This window comes from Hippocampus bargibanti, linkage group LG16, assembly GCF_051943395.1.
Source record: "Hippocampus bargibanti isolate YZ-2025 linkage group LG16, ASM5194339v1, whole genome shotgun sequence".
Classification (NCBI taxonomy): domain Eukaryota; kingdom Metazoa; phylum Chordata; class Actinopteri; order Syngnathiformes; family Syngnathidae; genus Hippocampus; species Hippocampus bargibanti.
In genome coordinates this window covers 1,697,501-1,720,380 of record NC_142749.1, presented here as the reverse complement: position 1 = coordinate 1,720,380, position 22,880 = coordinate 1,697,501, and the positions used below count along the sequence as shown (strand labels likewise).

Below are 22,880 nucleotides of genomic sequence, written 5' to 3'. Positions count from 1 at the left end.
TCTTGTTCACGAATGAGGGTGTAAGGGAGCGAGGTCGACAGGCGGATCGGTGCGGCGTCTGCTGTGATGCGGACTTTGTACCGATCTGTCGTGGTGAAGAAGGAGCTGAGCCAAAAAGCGAAGCTCTCAATCTACCAGTCGATCTACGTCCCAACCCTCATCTATGGTCACGAGCTATGGGTTGTGTCCGAAAGAACGAGATCCCGGATGCAAGCGGCCGAAATGAGCTTTCTCCGTCGGGTGTCCGGGCTCTCCCTTAGAGATAAGGTGAGAAGCTCGGTCATCCGGGAGGGGCTCAAAGTCGAGACGCTTCTCCTCCACATTGAGAGGAGCCAGATGAGGTGGCTCGGGCATCTGATTAGGATGCCCCCGGGACGCCTCCCTCGTGAGGTGTTCCGAGCATGCCCAGAACACGCTGGAGAGACTATGTCTCCCAGCTGGCATGGGAACGCCTCGGGATCCACCAGGACGAGCTAGAAGAAGTGGCTGGGGAGAGGGAAGTCTGGGCTTCCCTACTGAAGCTGCTGCCCCCGCGACCCGACTCCGGATAAGCGGCAGAAGATGGATGGATGGATGGATGTGTGGTCTAATTAAAGGTGTTCCTGTCTTGTCTTCTCAAAAATGTGTCATTTTGTAGCTTGGATATTCTCTCATTCATCTTCTCGGCCTTGATACGGGATTGCTGCGCATAAAATACAAAAATGAATTTGCCAGGTAGTGCCATCTGAGGTGGAGGAGACATAGAATTGAGTCGCCATTTTTCCAAACATCACTTTGTGTTTTACAGATAGAATATGGTGGCCACACATTTGCCGTAACAATTGCCGTAATTTCAATATTATCATCAATTGAATCAAGTTTACAAAGGCTGAATCTGATCCCACAGTAGTATAGCAGTTACCAGTTCGAAAATACAATTGTTATCATTATTATTTCTTTCTTACTTTTTTCTTTGTTTTTGACAATTGCCGAGCCAGTTCCATCTGTTTCAGTACGATGGATTATGCTTTTATCACATCTATATTGTATTAATTTACTGACATTAATCAAGCTTTAATTTTTTCATTCATCGGTGTCCTAGCTTTAACTCATCAGTCAGATGGTTTCAGCAAGCAGACTGGGAATGGCCACTGTTTGTTTTACTTTCACCCCACAATGGTGAGTCTTCTGCTCTCGATAGCTGCATAATAAATTTTTGAACAGAGTGACAGGCCACCCTGATAAGGAATCAATCACAGAGAAAACCAAACCTTGCTCTTTTGCCGTAAAAGACAACTTCCTGATTTAATGTGAAGTAAATAACTACGGCATCTTGTCTCATCTGAATACTTGTATATCTTTACTTTAATATCTGATAGAACATATCTTGTCACCTCTTAAAACTGTTTTATCTCTCCGTTTTTCAGTCTGAACACGCAAGAGGTTTTTGGGTAAACGTGACATTGGAAAATTAAAATGTAACTAATTGAGGACTTTTCATCTATTTTAAAATTACAGAACAATAGTACAGGTATGAAAGTTTTTGTCATCCTTTTCAATTTGTATCCTTTTCTGATTTTGTCAATTTTCGATGGGCAGTGTTCGTTTTAAATTCTTGTTTCTTTCCTGGTTCGGTGTTCAAAGAAGTTCAGTGATAAAAATATCAGTAACGACGATAGATGGTGAACAAAAAAGTACTTTATTCGAGTGAGACAGAAAAAGCACACTCTCGTCTCGGTAGGAGCGAAGACATGAGCACACGGACAAAGATAGGAACAAAGAGCGCGAGCTCCCGCTCTGACAAGTTTTTGAATGTCCACAGCAGCAATCTGTTGTCCAATCATCTACGGACAACTCAGTGTTGGGAGGGTCTTAGATTGAAGTTGGAGCCGTTGCTTCTTTGCAACGACTATTGAACTAATAAGATTGATAATGCTATTAGACTGAAATTAAATGTGCAATAATCATAATGTGTACTAAACTAAACATGAAATAACCTAATATGTTTACTAATGTACATAAAACACTCTATCAGGCAGCTTGGAGCAAAGTTGGGAGAGCTCAAAATTGTCGTGCTTGCTCTTTTGCCATGATTTACGTACGTCCGAGTCCCTCGACATTGATCACTGAGTTCACAAACGCTGTGTAAATTCTTCTTTGCTTAATTCAATCAATATCCTATCAAAGAGGACATGAAGGTAGCTGGTGTGAGAGAAGAAGATGCACAAAACCGGGTAAGATGGAGGACACTGATTCGCTGTGGCGACCCCTGAAGGGAAAAGCCGAAAGGAAAAGGAGAAGATCCTAAAACTTCACAACAGTGTTTGCAATTGTGATCAACCTTATATCACATGTCTGGTGAGCTCAGGCATTCCTGCCTACAGGTTTAACCCATAAGCTTTTTAGTCTAATTCCGTTCAGTCTAGACCAGTGGTTCTTAACCTTGTTGGAGGTACCAAACCCCACCAGTTTCATATGCTCATTCACCGAACCCCTCTTGATTGAGAAATAAAATTTGTTTTTTTCAAATTCAACATAGATGTTTTTTACTGCTACACAAAATGAGCCATGCATGAACATCACCTTGTTCAAAGAACAAAACCAACACAATGCATAAACTTTGCGAACAGGTACAAATTCAAGAGGAGGCAGAGTGACCTTTTCATCGAATCTAGCTCTCTTTGCCTTGAATTCAGCAAGTGTTGTGTTCTTGTATTCCCCGTCTCCATGCAAGTGTTCCTTTAGTTTTGCTGGTGCTAGACTAGGACTGCTCAATTTGGCGTTGCAAATCATGCAGATAGGACGCCCACTCTCATCACGTTCCGTGATACATGAGAATCCATCTTGTACATATCCAACCACTTTCTTTTGCCCGACATAGTTAGGATGGATAAAATATAAAAATGACGTACTATAACGACAGTCACATTGATTACTGATAGCTACTGGCACGCCTGTTCATTCATTGTGAATGGGGGAAGCAGCAGCAGTCTAGCTGGCCTCTCTTCTTCTCTCTCTGTATTCATTTTTCCAATTTGGTACGCTTCTGACTCTATACTGCCCCCATGATTTCCTGTGGTATTTCTCCATTTCGGCCGGAACTCTACCGATTGCTAAATGGACCATAACAACGGACGAAACGACCTCTGGGGCCGGATGAAATGTTCTGTTTCCGTAATTAACAGAAGTGTGTCGGCGGAGGCTCTGCCGAAGCCCTCAGATCGACTCACCGAACCCCAAGGGTTCGATCGAACCCAGATTAATCAGTATTCAGTATTCACTACTTGAGAACAAATGCTCGTTCCATGTTTCCTTTAAAACTTAGCTCCTTGCAGACAAGTGCATATTTGCAGCATGACGTCATCAATCGTCTCCTGTTAGTTTACAACTGCCTCAAAACAAAATGCATGAGGAAAACACCACTTGTCTCTATCTCCTGTGATTTGAAAAAGAATAATTGCAACAAGTTAACTCAAACCTCAAAACATCATCGTTTTTACACTTTCACTTTGCCAAAGCATCCCGTCCTCTCATTTTTTTCACACTGGGGTAATGATGAATTATAGACCTTTTCTTTTTTGCTATATATTTTGGTTGCCCAAGCAAGGCAGTCAAAAATAAATGTATATAGTATACAAAAACATTCCAGATTAAAACAGCAAAACACAAATAACATGTCCTCCCGCAGACCAGAAAATAATTTTTAATTATTCGTCATACTGTTTACTTCACTGTAGAGTATATTTTCTCTAACCATCATATCATTTCTTTAATCTTCCTTTCATAACTTTGCTGCAGTTATATGTGAATTTCTTGAATGTGAGACTAATGAAGGTAAATAAAAATACAATCCTTTTCCCTGGGCCAATATCACATAACAATTCCAATAGAATGCCATCCATCACTAATATAATTATTTGTTTCTATTTTTCTGATATAGAATGTCAAATTCTAACTCACATGTATCTTACCGTTACCATCTGAAGTCTAAAAACCGATACTTCGGGACTTTTTGGACCCAACTCGCATTTCTGTCTGTGCGAGTGTGCGATCCGTTTCAAAATAATTTTAGCAGTTTCCTTGCCTTCAAGCACTTGTTTTACTTAAAACCATACGGTAATAATATGCTAAATTTGCCTTTCGCCCAATCTTTATACAGTAAAGTCTCGTTATATCGATATTCAAGGGAGTCCGAAAAAATATCGATATAACCGGGACTATCGATATATCCGACCCTGTTTGCATGTAATTTTCTCCGTGCGTGCATAAAAATAGTATCGATATAACCGGGACTATCGATATATCCGATATCGATATAACGAGACTTTACTGTATTTTAATAATGTTTTAGTTCAGCCAGCATCTCTTTCAGAGTAGTTATTCTCTTTTTTTATAGGCACAATTATATCGCATTATTGATTTGGTGTTTGCCATCGACGAGCATTAATTCATCAACTTTATTTCGGCACCTCAGATTGAAGGCAGTTTGATTTCGAATGTCCGAGTAGGACTGATCACATTCCAACACTTCGTCCATCAAAGCAGAAACAAGTGTGTCGTCAACTTTTAAACATTTGGGGCGCCTCTGCCTGAAATCTGGAGATCCGAAACTTGTGTTTTCATCAAACGCTTCACCTTCGTGGTGACGCGCTGTAGCCTTTTGTGTTATATTTAGTCGCTAGGCACTTTCTTGCTGAAATGTAATTATAAGATTGAAAAATTGCCTGTTAACCTATCAAAATTCCATAAACAAGTTTTATTAGCCTGGTGCCTAATGTATAACCATTCTTTCTCTCCGCATTCATGTATGATCTGGAATAACTGTCATATTTTGTACAAAAACAAATCACTGTTTTTGTCGAGATTGATTGACTTGGGTATCATTTATGTAAAGCAATTTTTTAACACAATGATTTAATGAACTAAGCTGAGTTTCTCAATACGCATCAAATCCCTGTGACCCCTAAGGACTTTGCCATCGTTATGGATGCCATCCCAAGTGGTATCATAAGCCTGTTCAAGGGTCACTCCGCTACTCCCGACAGACCACCGCCAATTCCAGTGACAGAAACCGCCCTGGGGAAACTCTGTTTCTCATCAATTGCTCGAAATCGGAACCGTGCAATTAGATATTTGTTTCAAAAATCCTTTGTGACGGTTCCCTACATTGTTCATCACTGGAGAACGTATGTCCCAAATATGCCCTGGGAAAAGGTTTGGACCCTCCCATATAAATTTTTCATCACAAACAAACAAAGAGAAATAACCTACAAACTCTTGCACCATTGCTATCCTGTTAAACATAAGATACGGTCCTTACAGGATGTATTTTGTACATTTTGTGAAGCTGAGCCTGAAACTGCAACTCACTTCTTCTGGGCTTGTCCCGAAACTACTCGCTTCTGGAAACACTTTGTCAAATATGTTCAATGTAAAATCACTTCTCTGTTCATATTTCATTACAAAGACATGCTGTTTGGATATTACAACAAGACCAACGATAAATATTTTATTATTAATTTATTAGTTTTCCTTGCTAAACACCATATTCATAAATCGAAATTTTGTGGGAGGAAACCCCTATTTGTAATATTTCAAAATCAAATGAAACTATATCAGAAAACAATTCAACCATCTGCCGACCCAAATGCTATCAAAACACATGATTTGTTTATGAAATATGGCATAGGATGACGTGCTTGCCAAATCATCTGGTGTTCCCCCCCCTCTCTTTTTTTGTCAATTTCACTATGTTGTGCAGACTCAATGAAATGTTAAAACCCCTGGCACCCGCCGCGCTCTCTCTCTCTCTCTCTCTCTCTCTCTCTCTCTCTCTCTCTCTCTCTCTCTCTCTCTCTCTCTCTCTCTCTCTCTCTCTCTCTCTCTCTCTCTCTCTCTCTCTTCTTTCTTCTATTTTTACTTCTCTCCTCTTTTTCCTTCTTGTATAATGATTATCTGTCAGGAACTCTTGTTTCCTGTGCGATCAGGTACTGTCTCTTACGCGATTATGTCACCGAATGTATGTTACTGTATCTTATGCGATTATGTCACCTAATATATGTTGCCAACTGTTTACAAAATGTTAAGTATGCAGACAGATCTGTTGAGACACACCTCTGATTTACTTCTAGAAGCTGCATGAGCTATTCAGAACCAGTGGTTTTGTCTACTTTTGTTGTGTTTTGTTTGCAGTGTTGTTTGTTTGTTGGTTTCTATTACTTTGTATGTCTGCATGCTATTTGAATTAATAAAAAAAAATAAAAAATAAAAATATATAAATAAATAAATTTAAAAAAAAAAGTCGCTAGGTACGAAGACTTCCGCGTAGCCAAATTATGCTTAGCAACGACTGAAAGTGGGGAGGGGCAATCTTGTTCCGGTATGTTTTTGAAGTAAAATGCTTAGGGGCTGGCGCTGAATCAAAATTTCATTGCCACTATTAAGCGAATTATTAGAGTTCAATTATCGCAACTTCCCCCTTTTCTTTTTTATTTTTCCTCTGAATTTGGTCCAGTTTTTTTACGCATAGGGCGAATTCTATTACTGGGTTTGTTCAATAAGACAGCAATTCAAATTTACATTCATGGTTTCTCCTTCTTCCACCCGATGGGTGAGGAGAACTTGCATATGCATCCACAAAAGTCTGCTGTTTGAATCCCACTGTATACTATATGAATTACGACACGTTATCGCAATTCTAATCACACTCAGATGTGCTCACGGCAGAAACAGCCCACGCGCGACAGACAAGCTCACATTTGATCACAGAACCAAATGCCCACACAGAGACGCCTCTGCCTCCAGCCGCACGGAAACACAGATAGACATAACACAGACACAAACACAGACTCACTGACACAAGGATGATCAGACCCTGTGTCCCTTAATTAACATTCAATACTCTCAACTTTTCTAAGCTCCAAAAGCCTATACTCTCATTATCTTCCAAGACCCATACAGGGCTTGTACTGTCGTTTTATTTTCCAGAACCATAAAAGACTATACTCTCATTATCTTCCAAGACCCATAAAAGGCTTGTACTGTCAATTTATTTTTCCACAACCTTCAAAAGGCTGTACTCTCACTACCTTCCAAGTCCCATAAAAGGCTTGTACTGTCGCCAATCATACTGACCTCAATTTTCGGAGACGATTTTTCTGGCTGCTCAAGCCTGCCCAGGTCCGTTGGAATGGTGTTTGCGTCTCACCCGGAGAGCAGGCCTGGCTTCTGGCCCCAAGAAAAGGAGGTCCTCTTGAAATCTTGATGGCTTCGCCGGTACACCGGTTCTTTAAGTTGCCGTAGACCGCTCCCCGTAGGAGACGGGTTGCCATCGGACGAGCCCCCAAAATGTCTGCGATATGACACTCAGGCACTGTGGACAAAGACGCGGAACCAGAAAGTTTGTCCCTACTGCCGGCAAGAGACGCATTCATGAAAGACGTCTGAATTCTGCGGCCCTCTGCCAAGCTATTTATTGATAGTACATGCAAATTAAAGTGATACATTTGTAAAACATAGTTTTCTTCATTAGAATATCACACCCCTGGAACGTTCGGAGCCCCAACAGCTGTAAGCAATAAAACATTGTGATTTCCATGAACTGATAAATTTGTAACCTGGTTAATGATCTCTTTCTGTGAAGGAGTTTGAAGTCCTAAATTACTTCTGTGATAAAGAGTTTCCCAAGTCCTAAATTCTGTGCCAGATCGCCTAGATGAAGCTGACAGTTTAACTTGCTGTGTCTGTTGACCTGATTGACCCCAGGTTGTCTGTTGCTTCAATTGTGTATTCGAGCCATACATGTTGACGAAGCATATAACAGTGTGAAACTTTTAAATATGATAACTTCTTATTATGTCTAATTTCTCAATCCATAGTTGTTTCTCAGGTCTTGGAATTGTCGTAGCTGTCACGTTTTGCAAGGTGGTGATGGCGGGTGTGGATCCCAAAAAGCGGGCAGGAGGGAGCAGGAGGTTGTGTTTGATCAATTGTATTAAAATAAAGTCAACAGGAACAAAATCTAAAACATCAAAATCATCTGAACAGAAAAAAAATATAAAGTATCAAAAGAAAACCAAGTATAAAAGTCCGCCAAGGTTAAACAAACACATGCACAGGATGCAATGCATGTGATTGCAGACAAAGCATGCAACAAACAATGAACCGACACTGGATGGTCGTGCCGGGAGTCCTTTTAAGTGCCACTGATTAAAACGACCAGCACCTGCGAGGCTGCAGGCAGAGCTGACGTCGCTACCCGTTGGCCACCAATCCGAACGTGGCAGTCCGCCACTGACCAGCACCTGTGCAGGGGCAGGCGGGGCCGACAGCACCACCTGTTGGTCACCAACCAGATCATGAGAGTATCCCTCCCTCCTCTCGGAGGTCTCTGTGGGTCTTTAACCCTTTTCCAACCCATTTTTGAAAACCTGCATCCGTTCTGTATGGTAAAAAAATCTGAGTCAAATTCGATCCATCTGATCAAGTCTGCTTTAATTTGGGCAAGGAGAGGGTAGTAAATTTCAAGCAAAATTTTATCTAGGTCTTTTGGAAGATTCACTCCCAAATATCTGATCCTCTCCGAGTCCCATTTCAGGTTGACTTCATCTCTCCTCACCTTGCTCAAAGAAAAATGACATGACAATATTTGAGTTTTATGGATGTTAAGTTTGTGTCCCGACAATCCTCCGTATGCCCTGATGGTCGACAACAGTTCCGGGAGAGAGGTAGATGGTTTTTCCAAATGTTATAATATATCATCCGCAAATAGGGCTACTTTGTGGGTATCTTGTCCAACGGTTATACCCTCAATCTCTTCTTTTTGCCTTATCCATTGATTTAGAAGTTCTATAAAAATGGCAAATAATAGTGGGGAAATAGGGCAGCCCTGTCGGCATCCCCTTTATAGCCTGAAAAAGTCAGTTGATCTTCCATTTATCTTAACTTTTGCTATTGGCCTATCATATAAAGCCCGTATAGTTCTTATGAAGTTATCATTGAATTTAAATATCCGTAGTACCTTGTATAAGTATGTCCAGTTGAAATCCTTTTCTGCATCTAATCCGAGCAAAACGGCTTCTAAATCATGTGCCTTTATATGAGCAATTATTTGTAGAGTTCTTCGAATATTATCCATTGTCTGTCTTCGTCTAATAAAACCGGTCTGGTTTAAATGTATGATTTCTGGAAGTATCAATTTGAGGCACCTTGCTAGAATTGATATAAAAAGTTTAGAATCTTGGTTCAAGATACTAATAGGGTGCTAATTTGCACATTCGGATTTGTCCTTCCCATCTTTTGGTATCAAAGCTATGTTTGCCTCTCTCCAAGAAGGGGGAACGGTTCCATATGCTAGGGCCCAATTGAATGTTCTCAGTCATATTGGAGATAAGATGTCGTAAGTCCTATACCATTCAGCTGCGAAGCCGTGAGTGCCCGGGTATTTATTAAGCTTTAGTCGGGAAATAGCCTTCTGTAATTCACCTATAGTAACCTCAGCCATGATAATGTCATTTTTATCTCCTGAGACTATTGGGAAGTTATGTGATTCCAACATAGCCTCGGGAGCTTCCCCATCATCAGGAACCATTTGGGCATAGAGGTCCTTATAATATCATTCAAAGCAACTTCCTTGAAGTTTCCTTGAAGTCAAATTTCATTTGTCCGGTACATGGGTCCTTAATTTTATGAACCACCCTCTCTGCTTGTTGCTTCATTAACTTATATGCCATGTTTTTCATTGCTTTACTGCCCTACTCATAGTAATTCTGCTTTAAAAAAAAAACGTTTTTTTTCTGAATATATATGTTATGGATATCTGTTTTATAACTGCCGTAATTTCTTGGGCCACCGTCGATTGGGCATTTTTTTGTGTTGACTTTCGAGTTGCTTTAATGATCTTTGTGAGTTTCTCCAGTTTTTCCTGTCTGTTTTACTTTTGTAAAGGCAATTTTGTGATAATTTTCCCTCTTATGACCGCCTTGCCTGCAACCCATACCATGTTTGGGGGCACCGTTCCATTATCATTTCATGACAAAAACAGTGACATTTCCTCTTTTATTTCTTCCTTCATCTTCCCATTTAATGCATTTAAGTCTCCAGGAGTAAGGACCTTTATTGCATTTTATTTGTAATTCCAAATAGACTGGGCTGTGATCTGATAGGTCCATTATTTCAATTTTACACATCCTTATAAGGCTGATTGATGTCTTTATTATACATGAAAAAAATAATCAATCCTTGAATAACTATTATGTGGCGCTGAGTAAAAAATATGGTCTCCAGTTGGGTTAAGCACATGGCACATCTCCTTTATCATCTTTCCCACTTTGTCCGCCATTGGGTTATTGTGCTGCTGTGTTGTTTTTGACACATCCATTTTAAGATTCAATCTCATATTAAAGTCACCACCACATATGACCAATCCTTGGGCCTTAGTAATCATCAGGTCAAAGATATGTCGGTAAAACCTACACGATGCCCCAGTTGGTGCATAAACATTTATAAGGGTCACCACGGAGCCCTCCATTTTACCCACAACCATATTATACCTCCCTTCCTTGTCTTTAATTTCTGTCTGCAACTCAAATATTACTTTTGTAGAAATAATGGTAGATACTCCTCTCCTGTCCCTGCTTATCGAAAGCAAAAAAACACTTGTTTGAATCCCTGTCTTTTGAGTTTCAAATGTTCCCAGTGATTTAAATGTGTTTCTTGTAAAAACATTATGTCTACTTTTTCTTTTGCCATTTTGTCCAGAATTTTGATTGGGTTTACGATACCTTTCACATTGTACGAAGCGAACCTAAGTGGAGTTTTGAACTCTCCATCACCTCATAGGAAACACCTATTGCTGAAACAACCCCTTTTCAACTCTAACTTTAATATGTTAGCAAAAAAACAACAATAATGAAACAAAACGAAAAAAAAAAGAAAAAAAAACAGCAGATACCTCCAAGTGAGGAATCCGCTATGGGGATTCATATATAACCCCAGAAAAGCCAGGATCTTCTGCTGGCTCGGAGGGAAAGCCTCCGCTAACATTTCCTTGTAGAGGGCCCTCCATTTGTTGGAGGTATGCAGACAGACACTGGAAAGTCCCTCTTTAGCATATCAGTTGTGGCCTCGTGTGCCGAGTTGTAAAGACACGTTTCCTCCGTGTAGAATACTCTCATCTTTGCTGGAAATGGAGTCTGGAATCGCATCCCTTTCTCCCGCAGCACATTCTTTGCCTCGGCGTATTCTCGGCGTTTCCTCAGGGTCTTCTCTTTAAACAAAAAATCCTTTTTGCGCCAAATTGTACGCAGGATCTCCTCCTTAGTTTTGTATCTTGCGAATTTTACTATTATTGACCTTGGCGGGGAGTCAGCGGGAGATTTTCGGCCAAGTGCCCGATACGCTCGTTCAATCTTAAGATTGATGTTAGAAGAAAGCTCAAGCTTTTCTTTCAAAAGATGATCAACAAACATCATTGTTGTAAAGTTGGTCTCAGCCCCCTCCTCGACACCATAAATTCTTATATTGCACCGTCAATTATCTTATCTTCCATTTTAGCTTGTAGCTTTAGTAGCTTCTTCCAGTTCCAACACTCTTTCCTCTGTCTCCGAAATCCTCGTTTCAATGTCATCTCTTCTGTTGTCGGCAGTCTTAATTTCGTCCTTGATTTCGGGGAGCGCATTGGCGGTTTCACGCCGGAACTCCCTTAATTCTTGCAGGATCATTGTTAAGTTAGCTGGGGCTTCGTTCGGCCGGGGCTCACCGGGTTGTTTCAATCCGTGGAACCGACTTCTTTATTGCTTTGGGCATTTCTTCAATGCCTTAAATTACACTTGCATCTTGTCGAAACATTAATAAAGTACGGCATTGCACTAGTTGATTGAGGAGCTCTGCAGAGGTGCTTCTTACTCCATGACCCGGAAGTCCATTATGACAACAAATTAAAAAAAAAAACTATGTAACTTTGGACGTGTAAAAACTCTACAGGGGAATCTACTAACTACACCCTAGTGAAAGTTGCCCTGTTTTTTTTAATAAAACTGGTAAACAGCAGGAGCATTGGTTAACCCAAAAGGTATGATTAAATATTCAAAATGGTGTCTTGAAATCTGTTTTCTATCCATCCCACTTCAGGATGCGGATGAAATGGTAAGCAGTGCATAGATCCAGTTTAGAGAAGATAATTCTGATTGTAAAGGGAGCGGGGGAGGAGGAGGCAAAAGCGGAATCCAACAGTCGAAGAGGATATTTTTTTTCTTAATGGTGTTCTCATTAAGTCCATAATCGTTTACACAAGACTGTCCTTCTTGTCTGTCAAGAAAACCCCCCACATGGTATTTTGATGGCCCAATTAGACCTATAGTGAATGAGCTGTCACTGAAATTCCTCAACGCCTCTTGTTCTGCATGGGAAACCTGATACAGTCAAGAACTCACGAGAGGTGAGTTTGCAAAATAGCGCAATTGTACGGTCGGTGCGGCGGCAAATACTGAGCGTGGTCATTACTAAAGCAAAACAGACCGCATAGGGCGCGATCGTCGTAATTGCTTTGGGTGATCAAAATGCAAAATAACAAGGTCAATTGGACAGGGAATTAAAAATGTATGAACAAAATCACATTGACACAGTTAATCCCAAAATTACAATTCAACAAAACAAGGAATAAAATAAATTGGATCTATTCCAAAGATATCCTGAAAAGGTTAATCTTTACTAAACCGCAATATTATGAAGGTACCCGAAGTCTAATACCATACTTTATAAACTAAAAGAAATACAAGATTGTTTTGACAAAAAATATATAAAAAATTATATTCCCAACCTGAAATTGATGGAGACAAAATTGATTTTTTTCTTCCAGAACATGGCCCGCACGGATTCCCCTGAGAGATAACACAGAGTCAACCATGACTCTGTACTAATGTTGCAGGCCACTTTCAAATGGGTTCTTAAAGAGAAACATATACCCCCCTCATGGAGGGAAGCAGTCATATCACTAATTCCAAAAGAGAAAAAAGGTATACAGTGGGACCTTGGTTTACGAACTTAATTTGTTCCCAGACCGAGTGTGTAAGGCGAAAAGTGTGTATCCCAAAAATTAATTGGTATCTGCAATATACTTCTCACAGAAGTATATTGATGCTAACGTTAACATTCACTCATACCCATTTCAAGCTCTGTCCTTTCCCCTTTCGTGTGTGTGTGTGTGTGTGTGTTTTCACTCTCTCTGTCTGCCTGTCTCTTTAATGTTTAACCCCCCCCCCCCACACACACACACACACTGCTGGGTTCTTGACCAATCACGTGGCTTTAACCGAAGACGCCATTTTGTTTTTTGGAGAACGGCCTCACTCTCTCTCTGTCTGTAACCCCATCCCCCACTGCTGCATTTTTGACCAATCACGTGGCTTTAACCAACGACTGGGGGCGGACAGCAACATCAACACCATTTATAAAAGGAAGGGGGACAAGTCAGTCTGTTGCAACAGCCGTGGCATCTCCCTGCTCTCTGTTGCTGGCAAGATTCTTGCAAAAGTAATGTTCCGTCTTACATCGCACATTACTGAAGACATCCTCCCAGAAACACAGTGTTTCAGAAAGGACCAAAGCACTCTGGACATGAACTGACAAGTTCAGGAGAAATGCCAGGAACAAAGCAAGGGCTTCTATATCACCTTCATCAACCTTACCACGGCATTTGACACAGTTAACCGTGACATTATTTGGACCATACTGCAGAATTTTGGCATCCCCTCCAAATTTTTTCAGTATCCTTAAACAGTTCCACATGGGCATTCAAGCAACTGTACTTGTTGGTGGCCAGCAATCTTCCGTTCCCTGTGGAAGTCTGGGTGAAGTAGAGCTGTGTACTGGACCCTGTTATATTCAATCTCTTCCTGATGGCAGCTACACTCCTCTTCCATAAGTACATCAAGGAAAGTGGCGGCGTCCAAATCCAAATCCGCCTGGATGGTAGCTTGTTTCACATCAGACGCCTACAGGCCAAGAGCAAGACCCTGATCAGCAACATCCACGAGCTACAATATACAGATTGTGCTCTGCTGGCCCACAGCCCGGCTGCCATGCAACATGCCCTTAATACCATGTCCTCCAACCACTCGCTTTCGTGACCAATGTCACCAAAACGGAGGTCATGGCAAAAGAGAGTTCTCCACCCCCAGTGTTCATCCTCAGTGGCACACACCTCAAGGTTGTCCAGCAATTCAGCTACCTCTGCAGCATTTAAACACCCTCCAGTCTAATTGATGATGATGTACAGGCCCGCATCAATCAAGCCTCCAAAGCTTATGGCAGGTTGCGTACTCGTGTGTTCAAAAACATCCACACCAACAAAAGTCGCAGTCTACCAGGCAGTGTGTGTCCACGCTGCTATATGGCACAGAAGCCTGGACCATCTATCAGTGGCATGTGTGTATTCAATATCAGATGCCTCCAACGTATCCTCAGCATCACCTGGCAGGATGCCACACACTGACATCCTTCAACGCAGTGCCTCCATCAGTATCGAGGCCGTACGAGCAAAGAGGCAACTGCGGTGGGTTGGACACGTGATCCCGATGCCTGGCTGTCGCTTGCCTCGACAGGTGCTTTATATCTTGTCAGCAAATAGGAAGCCTGGTGGTCCAAAGCTGCGATACAAAGACCAGCTTAAAAAGACTCTAAAGAAGTGCAACATCAAGCCCATCGATCTGGAGTCTGCTGCAGCTAACAGGCCACTCTGGTGTTCCTTATGTCAGAAGGGATGACAGACCTTGAAGACAAACACACCCAGAGGAGGATGGTGCGGCGCCAGCAAAGACACCCTTGTGCTGCTCTAGTACCGCCCCGGCAGCCTGGTCCAGGCCTCACATGTCCTGAATGTGGCATGATTTGTGGCTCAAGAATCTGGCTTCGTAGTCACCTACAGTGGCATCGTTGCCAGCAACGATAACAATACCCACATGTGAAGGATGCTATGTCATCTTCGACTCCGATGAACTGAAGAGAGAGAGAGAGAGAGAGAGAGAGAGAGAGAGAGAGAGAGAGAGAGAGAGAGAGAGAGAGAGAGAGAGAGAGAGAGAGAGAGAGAGAGAAAGCAACGGCGAATGGAATGGAAAGGTGTATGAAATGGTGGTTATATTTGGACTGGAGACGGTGTCACTGAAGAAAAGACAGGAAGCAGAGCTGGAGCTGGCAGAGATGAAGATGTTGAGGTTTTATTTTGGAGTGACCAGGTTGGATAGAATCAGGAATGAGTATATTAGAGGGACAACTCATATTAGAGGCTATGGAGAGAAAGTCAGAGAGGCCAGACTGGGATGGTTTGGACATATCCAGAGGAGTGTGACTATATCGGGAGAACCCTCCGATGAGAAGGTTTCTTCAGCCGTCATCTGTACAAAATTTGAAGGTTTCGGACGTTTCGCTGTGATCTCTCACGGCACACTAGTGTGCCGCAGCACAGTGGTTGAAAGTCACTGATCTAATGGGCCACTCACTAGGTTAAAGCAATCATCAAAGGAAATGTTTGTTTCACACTTACAGCGGTTATTTTTGTTTGTTTTGCAGAGAAACCTCTGTGACAATGTCAATTCATTCTCCCAGCAACAGCCATGACATATCAGTGGAAGCCCGCATTCAAAAAGAAGAGGAAGAGATACTCATGGCTAATCGCCGCTGTATGGACATGGAAAGCAGGTCTGTTCAAATTTCTGTCTTTTTCTTGATAACAGCCTGCAATGCTCATTTTACGGGTACTATTACTTTCTATTAAAAAATAGACTTTTCTTTAAATTAAGCCTTTAAATTAATATTACTTTTTACTGTCTCTTAACATCAATTGAAGATAAGATAGGATAAGTCAAAAAGTCAAAGTCAGCCTTATTGTCAAATATGCTAATATGCATGACATTCAGCACAGATGAAATTAATGTCCTCTCGGACCCAGTGTGCAAGGGACTTATAACGTGGCTAAAAAGACAATTGACAATAGACAACAGACAATACATGTAATTTCTGAATGTAAAGTGAGGTAGTTATGTATGTAAACTGAGGTAGTGACGTATGTAACGTGGCGTAATGTAGTAATACAAAAACAAACAACAAAAAAGGGTTGAAGTGAGAAAGTGCAGAAAAAAAACGAGAAAGAACAAAAAATAGAGTTCGGGATGATAGTACAGCTTGTAGCGTGTAGTCAGAGTTCGGTGAGTGTGGCAGGGGGGAAGGGTTGGGAGGGAGTTGAGTCTCCGGACTGCCTGCTGGCAGAAACTGTCCTTGAGCCTGCTGGTCTTGGCTCGGAGACTCCGCAGTCTTCTACCCGATGGCAGCAGGCTGATCACCAGTAATCCTGATGGCTCTGCAGGTGAGGCGGGTGTTGTAACTGTCCTGAAGAGGATGGGGGGGGACACCGATGATCTTCTCAGCTGTCCTCGCGATGCGCTGCAAAGTCTTACGACAGAACACGGTGCAGGCAGCGTACCACACGGTGATACAGCTGGTCAGGATGCTCTCGATGGTACCGCGGTAGAAGGAGTTCGTGATGGGGGTCGGGGCTCCAACTCTTTTGAGCTTGTGGAGTAAGTACAGGCGCTGTGGGATCTCTTGGCCAGTGATGCCGTGTTGTGGCTTCAGGGCAGGTCTTCGTATATGTGCACTCCCAATAACTTGGTGCTGTTCACTCTCTCCACTGCAGCGCCATCGATGGTTAGTGTAGCATGCTGGGGTGCACTCGTCTACTCCACATTCAGACGGAGATTGTTGTTCATGTACCACGTGGCCAGGCGGCTGACCTCGTCCCTTTAGGCCAGGGGTGGGCAAACTTTTTGACTCGCGGGCCGCATTGGGTTCTAAAATTTGACAGAGGGGCCGGGCCAGGAATATTTGGAGGGAGTGTTTGGGCCGGAAATACTAAACCTAAAGCATTAAAGGACCCACCGACGCCTCCGGACAAGTTATGTCCATAATTTATAAAATCACTTCAAATGACTTTGACTGAGAGTATTTTATAAAGATTCCACAGCATATAGCTATAGTTTACGTTTTAAGACTTGCGCTGAATATTCATGAAGTCTTGTTTTCGAGTTGATGAAGACCCCCATGTGATGTCACGTTTGGACCGCCCCTGACCGAGAAAGCGACACACAATGCATTTTGGGTACTTTATTTGGTCTGAAAACTTCGTGTTGATCCGTGTTGATGGCGAAATTAGAAGGAAAACACATAAATAACGCCATGGTGAATTGTTGTGTGTTGCACCAAGACAACTTTGATATTCGCTGACACAAATTCCCAGCTGACAAATCAGCCCATTTCTATCGGAGCTTGGGCGCAATCTTCTGCATTTTCTGGGTGCTACATTGCTGTCATTGACGGCTCAAATTGATATGGGAGGACTCCTTGAATCAATTGCAAACATTTATGCTTTCCTCTTCAGAACTATTTGAATCATATTCATAACTGGATGAGTAACAAGAAAACATCTTCTCCGAATCTGAAGCCATTGTTTTGATTCTCGAGCAAGGCAAGACGTCTTGGCGTGACGTCACGAACAGGGGGGTGGGACCTTCTGAAACTGGCCATTTCCGGATTCATTTTGAAGTCATTTTTATTGGTGTTTTTCATTTAACTAAAAATATCAGCCTGCCTGATTTGGGTATTTTAGATGCTATAAAACGTTTTTCTGATGTCAGTGGGAAACAAAAAAAATGGTCTCAAGGAATATGGCGTTTACATACTATTTCGCGATACTTGGAGGAGGAAATAGAAATAGATTAAAATAACATATGCGCTGTGATTTATCAAGATTGCGTCTGTTTTTAATAAGTTTTCATTGAAGGGGCAAAGTTAAAGAAATCAACATTTATTGAAAAATTTAATCACTTTCAACATTCAAAACATATTATTACACAACAAAATATTTAAGCTCAATAATACCTACTTGTGTTAAATTCCGCCAAATCATAGATGGTTTGTCCTGACCGCGCGCTCAACAAACTCTCCACTGACGCCCTCGCCTTCACGCGCAAACAATACACGTGTACCGTCGCCGAGCACACAGACCTGCAGTTGAAATTTGCATACTCGGCACGGCAGCCAATCAGAAGCCTGCTTCTTTCTTCCGGACTTTCGCAAGCGTTATAAAGTCGTGCAATTGCATGTCATTTTCCAAAATAGATGCACAGAACCTCATCCCAGAAGAAAGATTCAAAAGAAGCTAACAACATATGTGACGCTACAAAACGTAAATTTACATTAAACCGTGACTGTAAAGTGTACGTGAGACTTATGAAAGGGGCTTAGTGGCTCATAGGAAGCAATGCAAATGTTCCGGTGTGCACCACAATGACAATCGACTACTGCAGCAAAATCTACAGCCATGCGCATTTACCGCAAATTAAGCAAGGTCGCATTTGTAGTAGGTACGTTCTTGATTAAAAAAAAGCTTTATACTTTGTGACAATTTTTTTAATGTGGTTAGTTGTCTCATTGTGCACGCCGCACACCAGGCTACTGGGCCGCCGCCTATGATGATGATGATGGTGATGATGATGATGATGATTGTTGTTATTGTCATTGTTATTATCAGAAGCAGAATCATCTTATTTGGCCAAGTGTGTAGAACACACAAGGAATTTGTCTCATCAAATGTCTCATCAAAATCAGAAAGCCTTTAAAAGTCCCACAATGGGGAAATGTTCAATCTACAGCAGCAAAATTGAAAGGGGGGTGAAAAGTTAAAAAACAAAATATGTCATGCAAATAGAAATGTCAGAAGACTGAAATGTTTAACTCTGCAAAAATCTCATAAAACACACACACAGAACACACTGCCCAAGTATCATCATGAAAAAACAGGACAAATAAGTATGGAAGGTAATTGGTACCTCTCAGGAACAACTGTGCAAAGTATAAAGCAGAGCTAAAATAATCAGTGGTAGAATGAAATATGACAACAGCTGGTGCAGAAAATCAGTGAACCATTTTGAAGTGATCAGTCGCCATATTTGTAGATAGTTTGGACACGCCCAGAGGTGAGAGAGTGACTACAGCGTATCGGGAGAAGGATGCTGAAACTTGAAATGCCAGGCTGGAGACCGAGAGGAAGACCAACGAGGAGGTTTACGGATGTTGTCAAGGAGGACATGAAGGTAGCTGGTGTGAAAGAAGAGCATGCACAAAACCGGGTTAGACTGAGGACACTGATTCGCCGTGGCGACCCCTGAAGGGAAAAGCCAAAAGGAAAAGAAGTCGCCGTATTGACGTAAAAAAGCCTATTCGAGGGGAGTCACTGGAAAAGGTGGTGGGCAAGGTGCAGAGGGTCTAGTCGGATTTTCTGCCCTCATGTCTTGTCAGTTGAAGTCAGATTTTGTCCATTTTTGTGGCGGCCCCAAACCAAACCATGATGGAAAAAGACAGGATTGATTCGGTGACTGCCGTGTCGAGCTGTCGTAGCACCTCCTGTGGCAGGCCATGCTTCTTCAGCAGCCTCCGGAGGTAGAACTTCTGTTGGGCTTTTCTCAGGATGGAGCTGGTCTTCACTTCCCACTTCATGGCCTCGGAGACTGTGATTCCCAGTAACTTGAAGGTCTCGAAGGTTGACACGGGGCAGTTGGATAGTGTGAGGGGCAGGTGTGTTGATGGATGTTTCCTGAAGTCCACGGTCATCTCTACCGTCTTGAGTGTGTTCAGCTCTCGGTTGTGTCGGCAGCACTAGCGCTCCATCTGCTCCACTTGTTGTCGGTCTGCAGACTCATCGCTGTCTTTGATGAGACCGATGACCGTGGTGTCAAGGTACAGTCGTTTGTGTAGAGCAAGGGTGGCTAACCTGAGGCTCGTGAGCCGCATGTGGCTCTATGGCTGCTTCAATGCGGCTCCCGGGCTTTCACATGACAACCACAACGCCGATGGCGCTTCCATTCAAACATTTCTGAATACACAGAACAAACCGCACCAGCCTATCATCAATCTCGCTACTTGATCGAAATAGAGGGCTGCCGATCAGATGACTGGATCACCACTCATGCGCAGAAATCGGTGCTAAGTGGTAAATGCTAAGTCGTTTGCAATCGACCAAGAGGTAACAGATTGGTCCCAAGTGGACTGTAAACTGTGGGAGGAGGAAATTGGGGCAAAAAAAGATTTGTATGTGTGTGCATCCGTGCATTGTGTATGTGTGTGTGTGCGTGCGTGCGTGTGTGTGTGTGTGTGTGTGTGTGTGTGTGTGTGTGTGTGTGTGCGTGTGTGTGCGTGTGTGTGTGTGTGGCTCTTTGTAGTAACATAATAAAAAATAATGGCTCCTCATCTCTAACTGGTTGGCAGTTGTAGAGGGAGAAAAACTGTGGAGACAGATGCATCCCTGTGGGGCTCCAGTGCTAGTGCATGTTGATGATATTTTTCCTAGTCTCACCTGTTGTGTCTGTCCCTGCCGGAAGCTGAGGATCCAATGACAGATAGCAGGGGACACTGAGCTGGAGAAGTTTGGGGGTGAGGAGTTCCGGGATGATGGTCTTGAACGCAGAGCTGAAGTCCAAGAACAGGATTCTTGTGGAGGTTCGTGTGTTGTCGTGGTGCTCAAGGACGTGGTGCAGCCCAATATTGACTGGACATCCACAGGCCTATTTGCCCTGTAGGCAAACTGAAGAGGGTCCAGGAGCGGTCCGGTGACGTTGTTTCGGTGGTTCAGCATGAGATGTTCAAAGGACTTCATGACCACAGACATCAGAGCGACAGGCTATATCTATTATCTATCTATCTAGCTAGCAATTAGTTATCTATTAGTTACCTATCTAACTTTCTATCTGAGTTATTCCAGGTTGAGGGAATTCTGGCTCATATTGCTATCTATTAGCTATCTAGCTAGCTATATCTATTTGGATTGGATTGGATTGGATTTGCCTTTATTAGTCTCACAGTGGAGAAATTTACATTTCACAGCAGCAAAGTGATGAAAGGAATGAAAGTAGAAAAACAAAATACATGAGCTGCTGGAAAGGCAGCCACTTTCGCGGCGCCGTCTTGAAGTCAAAAGAACAAAAGAAAACTAAATAACAAATAATATGACAGCATAGAGACAATATGACAAATCAAAGACACAGAGAGACATTCATTCTTCAGGACTTGCTGTACCCTCTTTGTGATGACATGAAGCAGTTCTAGATGAAAGAGGACAGGATCAAAGTGTCTTTCCACCAGTGGATCAGGGACATCATGGTGGAATGTGCATGTCGACTACCAGCTAAATGTTGAAAGCAAACACGCAGCTGTAGCATCCATTGACGAAAAGAGATTGTCTCACATCTCCTGTTCCACATAAATCTGCTTCAATTCCAAGCCGCAACAGTTCCACATACGCATCGGCGCTCTGCGCTGATGCTCCTTTCTTCTTATTGCGAGTTCCTCAAGCCATGCATCCATCCAGCCGCAGACTGTCGAACAGCACTGACCTTTCCGCTAAACAAAGCGGGGCTGTGAAGATGCTGCCCATTACAGGCGCAAAAAAGCACAACGGCCCCTTTGGTGTCCAGCGATGGCAGTCGAATGGCTCCGACATTCCTCACATTCAAAAACAGTACTGGCATATTTATGCTGCATGCCGAAAAGGCGCAACCGCTCAGCTCAGTCTCCTCCTTGTAATCCTATCTAATGGCTATCTAGCTAGCTAGCTAGCTATAGTGGCAGTGGGCAGGCGCAACTCTCCTTCACTTTAATCAAACTCACGCGCAAGTCATCTTCACTACGCACCACTCCAGTGAAGATGGTCATCTCTTTCCAAAGAGGACGAACACAAAAAGCTAGCTATATCTATTTGCTATCTATTCGCTATCTATCTAGATAACTATTAGTTATCTATTAGATAGCTAGGTATCTAGCTTGCTATTAGTTATCTGATAGCTAGCTATCTAGCTGGCTACCTAGTTAGCTATCTATTTGCTATCTATTCGCTATCTAACCAGCTAGCTGGCTACCTGGCTAGCAATGTATTTGCTATATATTAGCCATCTTACTAGCTAGCTAGCTATCTATTCGTTATTTAGATAGCTACCTATCTATTTGCTATCCATTAGCTATCTATCTAGCTAGCTATTAGTTATCTATTTGGTAGCTAGCCAACTTTCTATATATTTGATTTATTCCGGGTTGAGTGAACGCTGGCGCGTGTGGCTGCCACTGCTTACCTGCAGAAAAACTGATCCTGTGACTGTAAGGTGACCTTGAGAGTTTTGAAAGGCCCTTAGAAATGAAATGTATTATTATCATGGAAACTTTGGACACAACTTCAGGGGAGAACTCTGAGCCGTCCTTCTACCGACTGGAGGCCAGTAACCTGACGGTGTGTCAAATGGTGCAACCTTGGGCACATCACGATCAAACAGGCTGCACTTGGAACATTGAGCTGCTAGCCATTAGCCTGCAGCCGCATTAACCGTGATCATAGCTGTGACTGCGTTCATCCACCCAACAGCAAATGGCGGCATAGCCTCTGATGCCTTGATGACTGTCATGAAAAGGCTACAAACCCAGTGTCTCAACGCCCTGCTCATCATCTCTGGTCATCCCTCCCAAGTTCACACAGTATGTAATCCATGCCACCAGAGACAATAACATCTTGGACTTGTTTTTGCACGGTGTGAAGATGGTCCACAGAGGCTGAATAGGCCATGCGGGACTACTTTGAGTCAACCAAGTTGGAGCTCTTTACTGAGGTTCATGGGTAGGGCATTGATTCACTCACCGACACCATCACGGACTACATAAACGCAGATCCAACTGAGGAAAAAGATCAGAGATGGGAAACAGGCCTCCAGGATAAAAATGGAGGAGTAACCACAACCCAGCAATGTCACTGGTGTCTGGAAGGGCCTTAAAAACATCTCAGGCCACAAAACCCCAGTGACATTGAATGAGAA

The 22,880-nt window shown here is 42.6% G+C and overlaps 1 protein-coding gene across 7 annotated transcripts in view; it reads left to right on the top strand.

Annotated features, from left to right (window-relative positions):
• The window catches only part of amot (angiomotin), a 138,042-nt gene that overhangs the window by 90,886 nt on the left and 24,276 nt on the right, over nt 1–22,880 (top strand). For all 7 annotated transcript variants that reach the window (XR_016117841.1, XR_016117840.1, XR_016117843.1 and 4 more), the window contains one exon: nt 15,544–15,672. Coding sequence is in view for 3 of the 7 variants with exons in the window: in XM_089016985.1 (XP_088873111.1) it covers nt 15,544–15,672 (129 nt within the window). In the remaining 4 variants the exon portion in view is untranslated. The remainder of the gene's footprint in view (nt 1–15,543; nt 15,673–22,880) is intronic.